The sequence below is a fragment of the Camelus bactrianus genome, chromosome X (genome assembly GCF_048773025.1).
Source record: "Camelus bactrianus isolate YW-2024 breed Bactrian camel chromosome X, ASM4877302v1, whole genome shotgun sequence".
In the NCBI taxonomy this organism is placed as follows: Eukaryota; Metazoa; Chordata; class Mammalia; order Artiodactyla; family Camelidae; genus Camelus; species Camelus bactrianus.
In genome coordinates this window covers 16,692,132-16,705,331 of record NC_133575.1, presented here as the reverse complement: position 1 = coordinate 16,705,331, position 13,200 = coordinate 16,692,132, and the positions used below count along the sequence as shown (strand labels likewise).

The window sequence follows — 13,200 nt, the reverse complement described above, 5'->3', positions numbered from 1 at the left end:
TTCTAAATAAGATTTTAAAATCAAAGAAGTTCTCTGACAGACAAGGTCCTGATTTTTGGTTCTGAGAACTGCGAGAAAATGCTAGTATAAAAGGCACAAAATGGTATCCCAAGGACATATTTAGTTTGGCTTCCAAAGTACTGACCAAGATTTAAAATGTGGGAGATTTCACATAAAAATCCGTATTTCTGACTTCTCTCAAAAAACAAAAAACAAACCCAGAAACCTAGCAAACCTCGATAGAGACCTTGCATAAATACAGCCTGCCGACTGCTGAACAGCACACTCATTCCTATTCACCACTACTGTGTCCCAGACACCGACGACCAGGGGCAACTGTCACTTATCACTGCTCTTGCCCTGGCTTCTGCTGACACCCAGCCAGCTTTACTACTGTACATTATTTGAAGTTCCTCATGGGCTGTGAGGGTATTTGAGCTTGGAACCCCTGGCTTTTGACTTGACCAAGTTCTCTGCACCTTTCAGGCACTAAACACCTTTAATTTGCCAAATCCATACCACCCAGTCCCTGAGCCAGTGAGAACCAAGCCTCCAAGGTGTTTAGGTCAGAGGAGAGTCTGGAATTTGCTTCTTCCTCTAAGCTGGTATCTCAGAGAACCTGAAACATCTTCACCAAGTAGCGGCTTGACTCCAATTCCCAACCCTGTTCCCAGATCATGAATCTCGTGTGATGCTGCTTGAGTCCTTCCCCTCTCATATTTGAGCCCTCCAAGAAACCCAGTTGGTCAGATACCAGCAACTCCACCTTCCCAGTCCTGGTTACTAGCACTCACTCACCCAGGGACTAAGCTCTGCCATGCTGAACTCAAGGGGTCCCTCTTCAATTCTTTAGACAGGCACTGTCCAATATGGTAACCACATGTCCAAAATGGTAGCCACACATGGGAACTGAACACCTGAGATGTGCTAGAAATATGAAATACACATGGGGAATAATGTTTTAGATATATTTGGTTAAACAAAATATATTATTAAACTTAATTTCACCTGCTTCCTTTTACATCTTAAATAAGGCTAGTAGAAGATGTAAAATTACGTAAGTGGCTTATACCAAGTTCTGTTGGATAGTGCTACTTTAGGCAACAAAGGTAACCACTGTCCGAAGAGTTCTGCGACTCCCTACTCTCACTCCAGGGACCTGTCCCTCTAAGACAGGTCAAGTCTGCGGGCAGTCCCACGTGGATTAAGGCCCTGTCTCACTATCTGAAATGTAGGAGATTTTTCCACATGGCCTCTTTACACAGTTTTCTGTGGAAAGATTCTCCTTTCTCTACATGTATTGATACTGAGCAGGACCCTGTGCAGTCCGCCCTGGTACAAATCTTTCCGTATCCCCCCCGCCCCCCCCCCCCCCCCCCCCGTTTCTTGTTTGTAGGAAATAGGCTTCCTTGACTATCCCTGAGTTCCAAAGGGCAGATTCAAACAGTTGCTAATCTGGGAAGGGAGGGGATGCAGAAGGAAGGGCCAGGAAACAACAGCGCAGCCTTGGGGCAGAGTCCTGGTTCCTCCTCAGTATCTTCAGCTTCTGTAGGAACTATGGCCCCCCAACCCCTGCCTCTTGTTTATAGCTGATGAGAACCTTCAGAGACAGTTTTTTTCTGGGGGACACTGGGTCCACCAGGTTGCAGGCATTCTGATTAAAAGCAACTTTCCTTTTGTTACTAAGGCTGTGGCTCCTAGGATCATACCCCTGCCCCTCCCTCAAATAGAAACCAATTACTCTTATCTAAGTCTCAGGAGGCAGCTGCAAAGAGAAACAGTAAGAATTGCTTAGAACCTTCAAAGCCCAAGATGGTGGAAGATTTGACTTCCAGTGGACCTTGAGCCTCATTATATTAACATGCTAAATGACACACCCACCAGGGCCATGACAGCTCAAAACTGCATGACAGCAACCAGAAAAGCCCATACAAGGAGGGAAGACAAGGCGATTGGCCCGGAAGGAAGACATGATGGCAGAAATCTCCCATAAATGTCCGGAGGGCAGCTGACTGCTTGAGTGCCTTGCCTCCCCTCTCCCCCACCCCAACCCCAGCTCTGCCTCCCACTGCTCAAGCACTTTCTTTTGTTTTCCTCTTTTGAGAAATAAAGCGGCTTTTTTTCACTTTGTCCCTCTGCCTCTTCTGAGAATTCTTTCACAGCCAGCGGCAAGGATCCACACTTTGGTGGGCTTCCTAATTTAGGGGTCTTACTATCCACTAACACTATTCTTACCGTTTCTAATTAAATTTGTAAAACTCCCATAGTCATGAGTGAATGAATGAATATGAGTGTATATGTGTGCATGTGCAGACTTGCATACGGGAAGTCATAAGGAAACACTAATGTGAAATTGTGTGTTTTCCCCAATGAAAAGGAAGAGAACCCTGGTAAGTTGGGAGAGTGGGGGCGGATGCTTTCTCCTCTAGAAAGGAAACAAAGTGAACCGCCCTCCCTATAAGGGTGCCAACCAGAGGCAGTTGGGCCAACCCACCATTAAGAGGCTATGGAAACAGGTACCTAGGTACCAGTTTTTAAAGGAAAACTAAATAGCTCAGTGAAAACAACAGCAACAACAAGCCTGGAGGCCCTCACAGGGTTTGGCCCAGTCCATTTAAACCAATCTAAATCAGGGAAATTCTCAAAGATCTGAAAATCAGAGCGGTCACTTGCACTAATGCAATAGGTTTTAGTAAACCAAGTACTGCTGTCCCGAGTCAAATGCCTGCCCTACTCACATGACGTAAATGCAAGGCTGCATTTAGTATCGGCTTGCAAACCAATGAAAGATGCAAAGACCCTGCTACTCCAAGTGTGATCCCTGGACCTGCAGCATCAGCATCATCTGGGAGTTAGTTATGCAAATTTTTGGGTCCTAACCCAGACCCAGTTAAAAGATCCTTATTAAAATAAAACGAGATTTTGCATTTTAACGGGAAGATCCTCCTGTGATTCCTGAACACATTAAAGTTTGAGAAGTACCTGAAGTTTAACCTTCTAACTGTATTCATTTGCCTAACAACTGTTTTTGAAAATAAAACAATGGCAGCCCTCCATCTGAGTTAGTATCTCTGAAATCTGTCCCACTGGGGATCTTTCTGTTTTTCTCTTTGGATTGTAGCTAATAATACGGAATGTTTTTCAAGTAAATCAGTGGTTCCAGGTGGTTCTTGGATGGGAGCCCTGTAACATGGCTATAAAAAGCCAGATATTTCTCTTATAAGTTTCCAACTTAAGTATTCCCTCAGGCAAATAGCTTCTGCTTAAAGGAGCAAAATACTTTGTGTAAAACAGATGAGTATCTGCGTAACTATCATACTACCTCCGTGTCCCATGTACCTCAAAATAAGGGGGGAACTGCCAAAATCAACTTAATTTTAGAGTGTCACACCCTGACACATGATAAAGGGTCTTTCACACCAAAACTGAGAAAAACAAATCAATCCACATACCTTTCATATTACTTAAAATTCTTCTACCGCCAAAAAAAATCCTGCTATATAAAAAAAAAAAACACCTCCATTATCCCTTAATTGTTTTTATATCCTTCCCAGAGCTTATAATGTAACCACTGTGATTATCTGATAAATTCTCAATCCCTTTACTCTGACCAAAGAGTGAAAAAAAAAAAAACACACAAAGGGAATACTGAGTATTTTGAAATAAGACATTAATTCTTCAGTGGAATTATTTGCAAGAAGAGGACTTTCAGGTTCAAATATAAAGTATCAAACTTGGCAGAAAATTCTCCGAAGTACAAAAATCAGAAAGATCCAAATAAATGCACTTAGATGTATGGTGTTCCAAAGCAAACTTTAGTACATAGTTATGTAATACATAGCAACACATGATACCAACCAGTTGAATTACTGTGACTTAACAGATTTTTTGTGTCTCTGCCTTTAAATTCAGTGTTTAATGACCACCTGTATCCTAGCTGCTTACATATTTGTCTCTGACTGACCACAGTGGATTGCTATGGGTGAATGGGTGCAAAATACATCACCCCAAAATATCCCCCTTTGGCATACTGATTATTTGGGGCTGATTATTTTTGAGAGGCTGCAGACACAGGACAATCTTTGGAAACAGAGTTGAAGTTACCCTTTTGTGAGAGAAATTAACATTTATAAGGGAAATCTCCATTGTAAGGGTATGTCCCTCTCTGTACCAAGAAGAGGAAGAGAGCTAAATCTCCAGAAATTCTTACCAATGGAGAAGGCCAGGACTTAAATCTGTATAACACTCGTACCCTTATTTACTGTGGTTTGTCTGGTAAAACCCATAACTGGCTTCCCCCACCCCTCAACATCTTCTTTCATCTTTAGCTAGACTTGGAATTTAAGGTGGTGGCTTGGGCTATTTCTGGAATTTACTCAGTTTTCCTGGGTCTCTCCCAGGTATACAGGAAGTATGCATGTTATTGTACTTGTTTTTTTATCTCCTACTAATCTTTTATTACAAGGGGGTGTCAGCCAAGAACCTAGAACAACATGGGAAAAATTATTTTTCCTCCCGTATATTAGTTAATCATGCCTGAATATTTTGTTTCATGTCATTTGTAAAATATAATTCTTCACAAAGAAAATGCATACCAAAAAAAAAACCTTACTAAATTCAAACGTCTAATTCAAAATAGACCATCTCCTCCAACACAGCTGAAACAGACAGAAAAGAACACACAGCCAAGATGAGAAATTCTTCCCTCTCCTCCACCTTCGAACTCAACCTCTGTCCTCAAGACTCACACCCTAATGTCTCCTCGACATCTCCACTTGGGTAACATCTCAAATTCATCATGGCCAAAACTGAACTCGATCTTTCTTTCCAAGCCTGATCCTCCCCACAGTACTCACCTTCTCAGTTAACAGGCCTCTCATCAAATCTGTCAGCAAATGTGCTGGTTCTACTCTCCAGAATGTATCCAGAATACCACCCTGTCTCACAACGTCCACTGCTACCACCTGGTCCAAGACACCATCCTCTCTTGCCTGGTCCCTCCCATAGTCTCCTAATTGGCCTCCCTGCTTCTATTCTTTTTTTTAAATTGAAGTTCAGTTGATTTACAATGCTGTGTTCGTTTCTGGTATGCAGCACAGGGATTCTATTCTTGACCTGCTACAATCTCTTCTCAACACAGCAGCCAGGATGATTCTCTCAACGTAATCAAGTTGCATCAGGCGTCTACTCGAAAACCTGCATTATTTCCCCACTTCACTAAAGGTAAAAGCCAACATTCTTACAATGTCCTGCAGGTCTTATAAAATGCCACCATCCCTGTTACTGCTCTGACCTCAGTGCCTATTTCTCTCGCCCTCACTCACCCTGCTCCAGCCACGTGGAACTCCTTGCTCTTCCTTGAGGCCTCCAGGCACACCCCTGCCTTAGAGCTGTTTCATGGACTTAGAACACTCTTTCCCCAGATGGCTGCCATATCTAATTCTTTCACCTCCTTCAAATCTTTGCCAAATGTCATCTTCACAGTGGGGCTCTCCTTGACCATCCTATTCAGTCCTACAACCCACTCCACACAACCATACCCTCCAGCACTCCTTACTTGTCTTTATCCTGATCTTCTCTTTTCCAGAGTCCTTATCATCTTCTAATACACTTGTTAACATATGCATTATGTTGATTTTTAGTCTTTCCCCCACAATAGAATGTCAGCTCAGGGATCTTTGTTCTCTGCTGCATCCCAAATGCCAAGAACAGTGCCTGGTCTATAACAGGTGTTCAATAAATATTAGTTGAATAAATGAATGGCATTAAAGCTCAGCTTTTATTAGTAGGTGTATCTGGTTGGGCCATTAATGCCACTATAGCAACTACAAATAGCCACGGATAGTGGGTACCTGGAAGTGTATTACAATGCTCTTTCCATTTTCATATAAGTTTAGAAATTTACAAAATAAAAGGATTTACAAAATAAAAGGATTTCTTACTTTTATGAAGGTCTGACAGTGTTTTCTGTGAGATGAATGTCACACTTCTATACTTTTGAGAAGACAATGTCAGGAAAGGGGAAAAAAACCCTGCATTTTATTTCTATTTCTAAATCACTTAAGAGGTGTTAAATATATTACAAATCAGTTCATCACTGGGTCTCCAGTTTCCTCAACTCTAAAACATGGAAGTCTGACTGGAAAAATCTCTATTTTTTGTAATTACAACAGTTCAAATATCCAATCATAAAATTATCTAGGCCCTCTCTTTTCCTAAGTATTGACCTAACACGTTTAATTTCTACAGGAAAGGGGGGAGGGTAGAGCTCAAGGGGTAGAGCGCATGCTTAGCATGCACGAGGTCTTGGATTTGGCACTGGGGGTACCTCCTCTAAAAAGTAAATAAATAAATAAACCTAATTACCTTCTCCCACAAAAAAGTAAAATAATTTCTACAGGAGAAATTCTGGCTCTATGTGGCATGATTTCACCCTACTGACTCACTTCTAAATTTTCTTAATTTTCGTAACATTCTACATTTGAATCTGAGTTTTTAGATAATATGGTACTGCAGGAATTCCTCTTTGAAGGAAAACTGTTAACAAGATTCATCACTCTAAGAGCTTGAAAGCTGACACTGGCCTGTTGACCTTATTCATGCCAGATCTGGTTGACCAGCATTGCTTTTATCAGCTACAGAATAGCACTTACCATCTCCTTCTTGTCTTCCTGGAAGTGTACATCCACAAACATTTTTCCAACAACATAAGGGAGGGTACTTTCAATAAAGTTTACACATTTGTCCCACTGAGGCAACAAAGTTGTGGTCCCCTGGATTACCTGTGGGAGATAATTTATCCAGATTGAGCTTCACTTAGATAAAACCCATGGCTGAAAAAATGCAAACAATCTGAAGAAAACAGTGTACAAAACACTGCATACTCCAACCAATAAACATGTGTCCGAGAGTAAAGTGAAAGATAAAATCAATCAAAGAAAACTACTGTTTGTCCCAGTTATATTTAAAACTAAATGAAAATATTTTGAGAATGGAAATTAATACAGTCCTTCTTTCCTTCCAATTTTCCCCATTAAACAAAGGATTTGGACAACAGCATAGCTTGTCTGCAGTTAGCAGGGACATGAGGGATGCTGTCCAAGTGCCCAGATAGTATTTATTATCTATTGAGAACTGAAGTTCCACCACAAAAGGTCTAAAATCAATACATGATCAAAGTTCCTGCCCAGCTCTGGGAAGTACACTCACAAGGCAGACCAGGAGAACACGCCCACCATCAACCACCCAGGAAGTGTATTTACATTGTGTCGTAATAGAACATACTGATGACCAAGTAAAAAACACATGTAAATGCTTTTCCCATCTGTCCCAATCAAATAGCTTTAAGAAAACATTTACAAACAAATAAAGAGGTTCCAAAGCAGGACTTGGAAGGCTCAAAGGTTTACTCTTGGGGATGATAGCAAAGAAAAAAATCTCATTTAAACTGCCCTTGTAGGTCGGGAGTTTGGCGCACTCAAAATGCAAAAGTGAAGGCAGACAGCAAGGAAGCGAGGCCCTGAGAATGGTGGCTGGAGGTGTCCCTTGAACGCTGTTAGACACAGGCTGTTGGTACAGGGCAGATGGGGTTAACACTGAAGTACATATATACTTCCTCTATTTTCTGATAACACAACCCCTCTCAGAGGTAAGAAATGAATCTATTTTTAAAACCTCTAGAGAAAGAGATCCTACAATCTTCTCTGGCAATTCAGTATTATATTTAGCACTTTACACTCAAGAAACATCCCCTCATACCAAACCTCAAATTTTCACACACTACTTCTGACACCTCTCCCTCTTATTCTCTTCCCAGTGGGGGTGGAAAGCAGCTGGGTACCATCTTTTATGTGATCCATGGGAGTTAAAAAGACAGACACACACATATATATAATCTACTTGTTTTGTAGCTTAACCCTTTGATGTGACCTCAGTATATATAGTTGTTTTATGATGTGCTCTATAAAGCTCAATATTCTAGTGACTTGAAGGGCCACAATATATCCAAAATAATTGCTATTCCTCAAGAGTAATGACCCATTAAGAAGTTCTCTACCTATCACTTTCTCTAATAACTAAAATGTCTGTTAAATGAAATTACAGCTTATAAACTTTGTCATTACTTAATTCCAGAATGGGAGAAAAATGAACTTAAAGTATTTTTTAAGTCACAAAATTTTTTAAACGTAAAAAAACCCCACAAAATTCTTAAGTCTTGAATTAGAAGAATTACATACACAAAAGCCTCCGAAACAAAGAGTAACACGTATATAAGTTCAGAGGAGACCAAGAGTGGGAGAGAAGGTCTCAGAGCCTGGAGAAGAAGAGGAGAAAAAAAGTGTTTTGGGCAGCTGAGTCACATCTCACAGGAGACTAAATTTAGGCCTCTTGGGCCTAGCAGAATTAGAATGAATGAAAAACTGAAGATCAGGGTAAGGTTCAAGACAAAACTCTATCCTGAAGATGAAACTTTATCATCTAATACATGTATCATGCATATTTTGAATGTTCAGAATACTGGAAATGAAAGATAGTTACAAATATATCACTAAGAAATATTACAATTATAATTACAGTGACCCAGTTAAAAACACTGGGGCAAAAAGGTAATAAATTGGTAAGAATAGTAAAGTCAAAACAATGTGGTGGTCCTAAGTATTGCCCTAAATATCCTTATATAGCCTCATCAACATAGAGCTTGAGTATACTTTACTGTATGTAAGGTTTACCTCAACAAAAAGAAATAAAGAAAAAAAAAAGTAGAGCTTGAGCTGCAAAACTCCCTCTGCCCAATCCCTAAAGATGATTTTTACTGGATTAGTTAATATATAGACTGTTCCGGCATGTAAAGTTATCCAGTGATGTAACACTGCAATGTTCTCAAAACTTACCCGTGAGAATTCCAGCCACCTATACTGAAAGCGCCTGCTAAGGTTTGGAATTCTGGAATAAACCATCCTCCACACCAAATAGTTGGCAATGGTCCTGTTAACAGAGATAGATGCACATTTACTGTCTTGAGGTTGATAGCTGATGCTCTGCAGAACACCTTGGGAAATGTGTTGGAAAAACTCCATGGAGGGACCTCTTACTCATACAAAACTACAGAACTTTTTTCACTTGAGAAATGACATAAAATGATACAATGTCAATAAACTCAAACCAAAATTGGCTTGCTTTTCACCACCTAATACAGATAGAGGATATGAGGATTCCAGGCCCAGGCCTGAGCACAAACATCCTGGTTTCCCTCTCAGGATACGGAGTCCACTGTTGCCCTACCTTTCACATCTAGAAATTGTCAATACCTTTGAATTATTAGATGACTTGATAAAATGCAGACGAATTCTTACCTTTGGAAACAAACAGCAATATACTGGCTAATACCAATTATCTAGATATGCGCCCTGGTTCCATATGCACTAGATGTGTGAGCTTCGGCAAGTCACTTAAGCTCATTGATTTTATCTTCCTTTGTCATACAAAGAGGATGACCCCTCCCATATAGGGTTATTATGAAGTTAAAATAAATAACAAAGTGCTTAAGAGTAAATTTCGGATTTTTTTTTATCATTGTTCACTTCCAAACATATGAACAACCCCATACACTATGCAATGTCCATAACACGTATTTTTTAAAATCTATTATTTTGTTAAGTGTTGCCTTTTTTCTAAGCAAAAAATGCCCTGACCTCAGAAGGATGTGTGATCTGAGTTAATTTCTATCTCAATAGTGATGATGAATTTTTAATGACCTATCCCCTCCCAGCTGTGCCATTTCCATGGTGACTAATAACACATATTCCTGAGATGGCTCTCGGGTCAGCCAGCCGTGTGGGAGCAGTGTGACATGATGATGGTAACTGGCCCATCTAGAACAACCCACACTCTCATTTGCATAGTATGTTTTATATGAACGTCAAACTGAAGACAGGAAAGATCACAGAGACTTGTTTTAGCCCAGATAGCTAAAAGAAAGTTCTGTTGCAGATGACCACCACTAGGCCAGACCTTGCCGGGAAGAACATCCCAAGTCAAATCTCTCTAACCCATCCTTCCTCAGACTCTCCCCACTGCCATTCGTGCTCCTCAGACCAAATTAATGGTGAGTATGTGAGGCAGCCTCAAGAACTGGGGGGAGAGCTGAGGGAGGCAGAGAGGGAGGGGAGTCTGCAGCGCCCCTCAAGCAACAACGTGCTGGCACACGGTTCACAGCCGACTTGCCAAGGGGAAAAACATGATTCATAGCATGTGTCAATTTCCCTGGTGTGAATATTCCCACCAGAGGTGATTTCAAACTACGCACATGAGATCATTCAACATGAAGTTGGAAAGAGATGCTCGTCACTCAAGGGACCCATCACATCACCCTCTTTCCACCCTGAACACCAACTTCTTTTCCCCACTGGCAGCCTCCAGCTCGTGCCTCCAAATGGCCCTGCCTGGTCACGTACTCCCTTGAACCACAAGGGCCAACAGTCTCTGGCACCACGTCTGGGGGAATGTCATTACACAATTTCTGTGCCACACACTACCTGCCAGAGCCAGTGCCACCACCCCCATAGCCAGTCAGTCAGAAGGCGGGGGGCCTAATCCCACCAGCTGGCAGGGGCATGATAAAGGAGGGGGGCAGCAGTTAAGAAATGCAGCTGACACCACCGCAGGACAGCTCGGTAACCCTGAAAGTGGCAGGAGTGTTGTCTATCTTCAAAACTAGCAGTTAAGTATCTGAAAAGCATCTCTTTTCTACCCAGGGACATGTATGGAAAAGAGAAAGGATGCAGAAATGGGAAGGTTTAGAATTTCAATTCTGCCTCCTCTTAGAGATGTGTCCTTGGGCACATTGCTTAACCTCAGCTTCTTCATCTGTAAAATGGGAACACAGAATTATTTTAAGGGTCAAAGATAACTGTTAACCATAATGGTGGTTAACATCATCATAACCCACATGTGATTTTCATAGGCAGATTCTCAGGACAGAGGCATGGAAGACACACCCAACTTGAGGAAGATAGGTTGACTCTCTCTTCAATGGTGCCTCCAGGGGAAAGGCAGAAGGATGCTGGAAACCAGAAGCTGATGCCTTTCCTCTACACATCCTGAGCCTGAACCAGCCCCTTGAAGCTTCCCCCAGCTTTCCAGACTCCTGCTTCAAAGGCAACATCTAGGTTAACGCCAGTTGCATCACCCAACATGCTCAACATCCTCTTTTCCCACTCTCCCCTACCTGGCCCCTAGTTTTCCCCTAAGAAAAACCCCTCCTTATCCTTTCAGCTTCTGCTCCTGTCACCTCCTGTATAGTGGTGTTTGAGGTATCTGGTTTACTTCTAGAAATTTTTAGGAAGTATCTTCTATATGAAAAGTACCATGCTAGGCCTTGAAGTTACAAAGGCAAATACAAGAGTGCCCACCATCAGGTGCTCACTGTGTCATGGGGGTGGGGATGGGGGGGACTAAATAATAAAACTGGATAACTTTTTTGATATTTTGCCAGACTCTATTTCCCAGCTTCTCTTGCAGTTAAATGGGTTATGTGGCTGAGTTCTGGCCAAAGCAGTATGGGTAGAAGTGACACACACCACTCCTAGGCCTTCCCACAAAACCTCCTGTGCAATCCTCCACTCTCTTTCCCCATCCACCAGCTGAATGGGGAGGATTCCAAAATTCCTGAGGAAGGCAAAGACACAAGATGAAAGGAGCCTGGGTTCCCGAGTCCCTACCTGGAGGAAAGCTGCCTTACAGGGACACCCACGTTGTACTTTCCATGAGCACAGAGTACATTTTTTATTGTACGAGCCAACAAGAGTTTAGAGGGGCTTATTACAGTGTCTGGCTTGTCCTGACTAACATGCTAACAACAGGAAGGAAGCCTAGGGGACATCTCCTTCATCACTCTCGTGATGCAACACTAGTGAGACTCCAAGATGATTAGCAGTCTAAAACACTTACTGTGCTATGCAAATGAAGTGTTATCAAACTTCTCATACAGCGTTTTGAAATCACATAAAAAATACACAGAACATAAGTTGTTTTTGATGAACTGGTTGCTGAAGAGTAAACTATGTGAAAGAGACTTGGTTTTTATCTTTAATTAAAAATGAAGTTTCTTAACATCTGAGGGTTTTTTGTTACGTATATAATGTTCTGCAGGTAATTTTTCTATTTACATTTTCTTCTATTGTAGTTCATTATGTTTACACCTGTCCAAGTTATGATTTTGACAAGAAGCAGATTAAAATCCCCCTCCAATCATGGTCTTTCTTGGTCCTTTTTGTCATGACAGGTCCTGCAGTTCTAAAGTATCATTGTCACCATAAGATTATTTTTCTAATACAGTAAACCAGGGCCTATCTAACCCCTAGTTATAAATTAGGCTTTTGTGGGAATAAAACTAATTATAAGATTCCTGAGGTGCCTGTTAAAATACAGACTCCTAGGCCTCACCCCAGATCTACTGTGTTGGTCTCTCTGGAGGGAAGGCCTTGGAATCTGTATTTTTACCAAAGGCCCAAGGTGATGCTGCTGGTATTACTGGTCCATGGAGCACACTTTGAAGAGTAAGGCTCTAGTCCACACGTATACTTACCTACCTCTAGATTCGATTGTCACTTAGAAATTTTTTTAAAGAATCACTATTTATCTCTAGGTGGTAGAATCTAAATATTGTTTCTAATCTCCCTTTTCTGTATGTTTACTTTTCTATATGCTTTCCTCAATGAACACATATTGCTTTCATCATAAAAAAAAATCATCTTAAAACAAACAGCTCTTCAAAGGTGTCTAAGTGTTTTCATAGGTGGGGTGGATGCTAAATTTTATTCTGAGGACTTCTGCAGGTGCCTTTTTTAATATAATTCCTGGCAATGATGATTCCCAGCAACACAGCCTTGTCTAAGTCCAAATAAGAAAGTATAATTTTTAATCATGGCCAGGCAATTAGCCTAGTAAACTGTCTTTGTAAACTAGTTGACCTTCCTGTGCTTCATTTTCTGTAGTCAAATCTGAATGGCTCCATGAAGATATAAAATTCTCTTTCCTGGATATTTTCAGAATTTCCTTGTTTCATAGTGCTAAAAAGAAGAAAGCAACAAATTCTAAAACATTCTTTAAAATAAGAAAAACCTGACAGTTCTGACATTGTTTCATCAGTTTAACTTTTCTACGGTTCTCAGAGTGGTCTTACATCTTTTCAGTATAGGT

General features: G+C 41.1%; 1 protein-coding gene across 2 annotated transcripts in view; it reads right to left on the bottom strand.

Annotated features, from left to right (window-relative positions):
• PHEX (phosphate regulating endopeptidase X-linked) overlaps positions 1-13,200 on the bottom strand; it is a 171,837-nt gene that overhangs the window by 105,750 nt on the left and 52,887 nt on the right. For both annotated transcript variants that reach the window (XM_074359209.1, XM_010970301.2), the window contains 2 exons: positions 8,892-8,985; positions 6,654-6,782 (listed from right to left, as the gene is read on the bottom strand). In XM_074359209.1, coding sequence (XP_074215310.1) covers positions 6,654-6,782; positions 8,892-8,985 — 223 coding nt within the window. The remainder of the gene's footprint in view (positions 1-6,653; positions 6,783-8,891; positions 8,986-13,200) is intronic.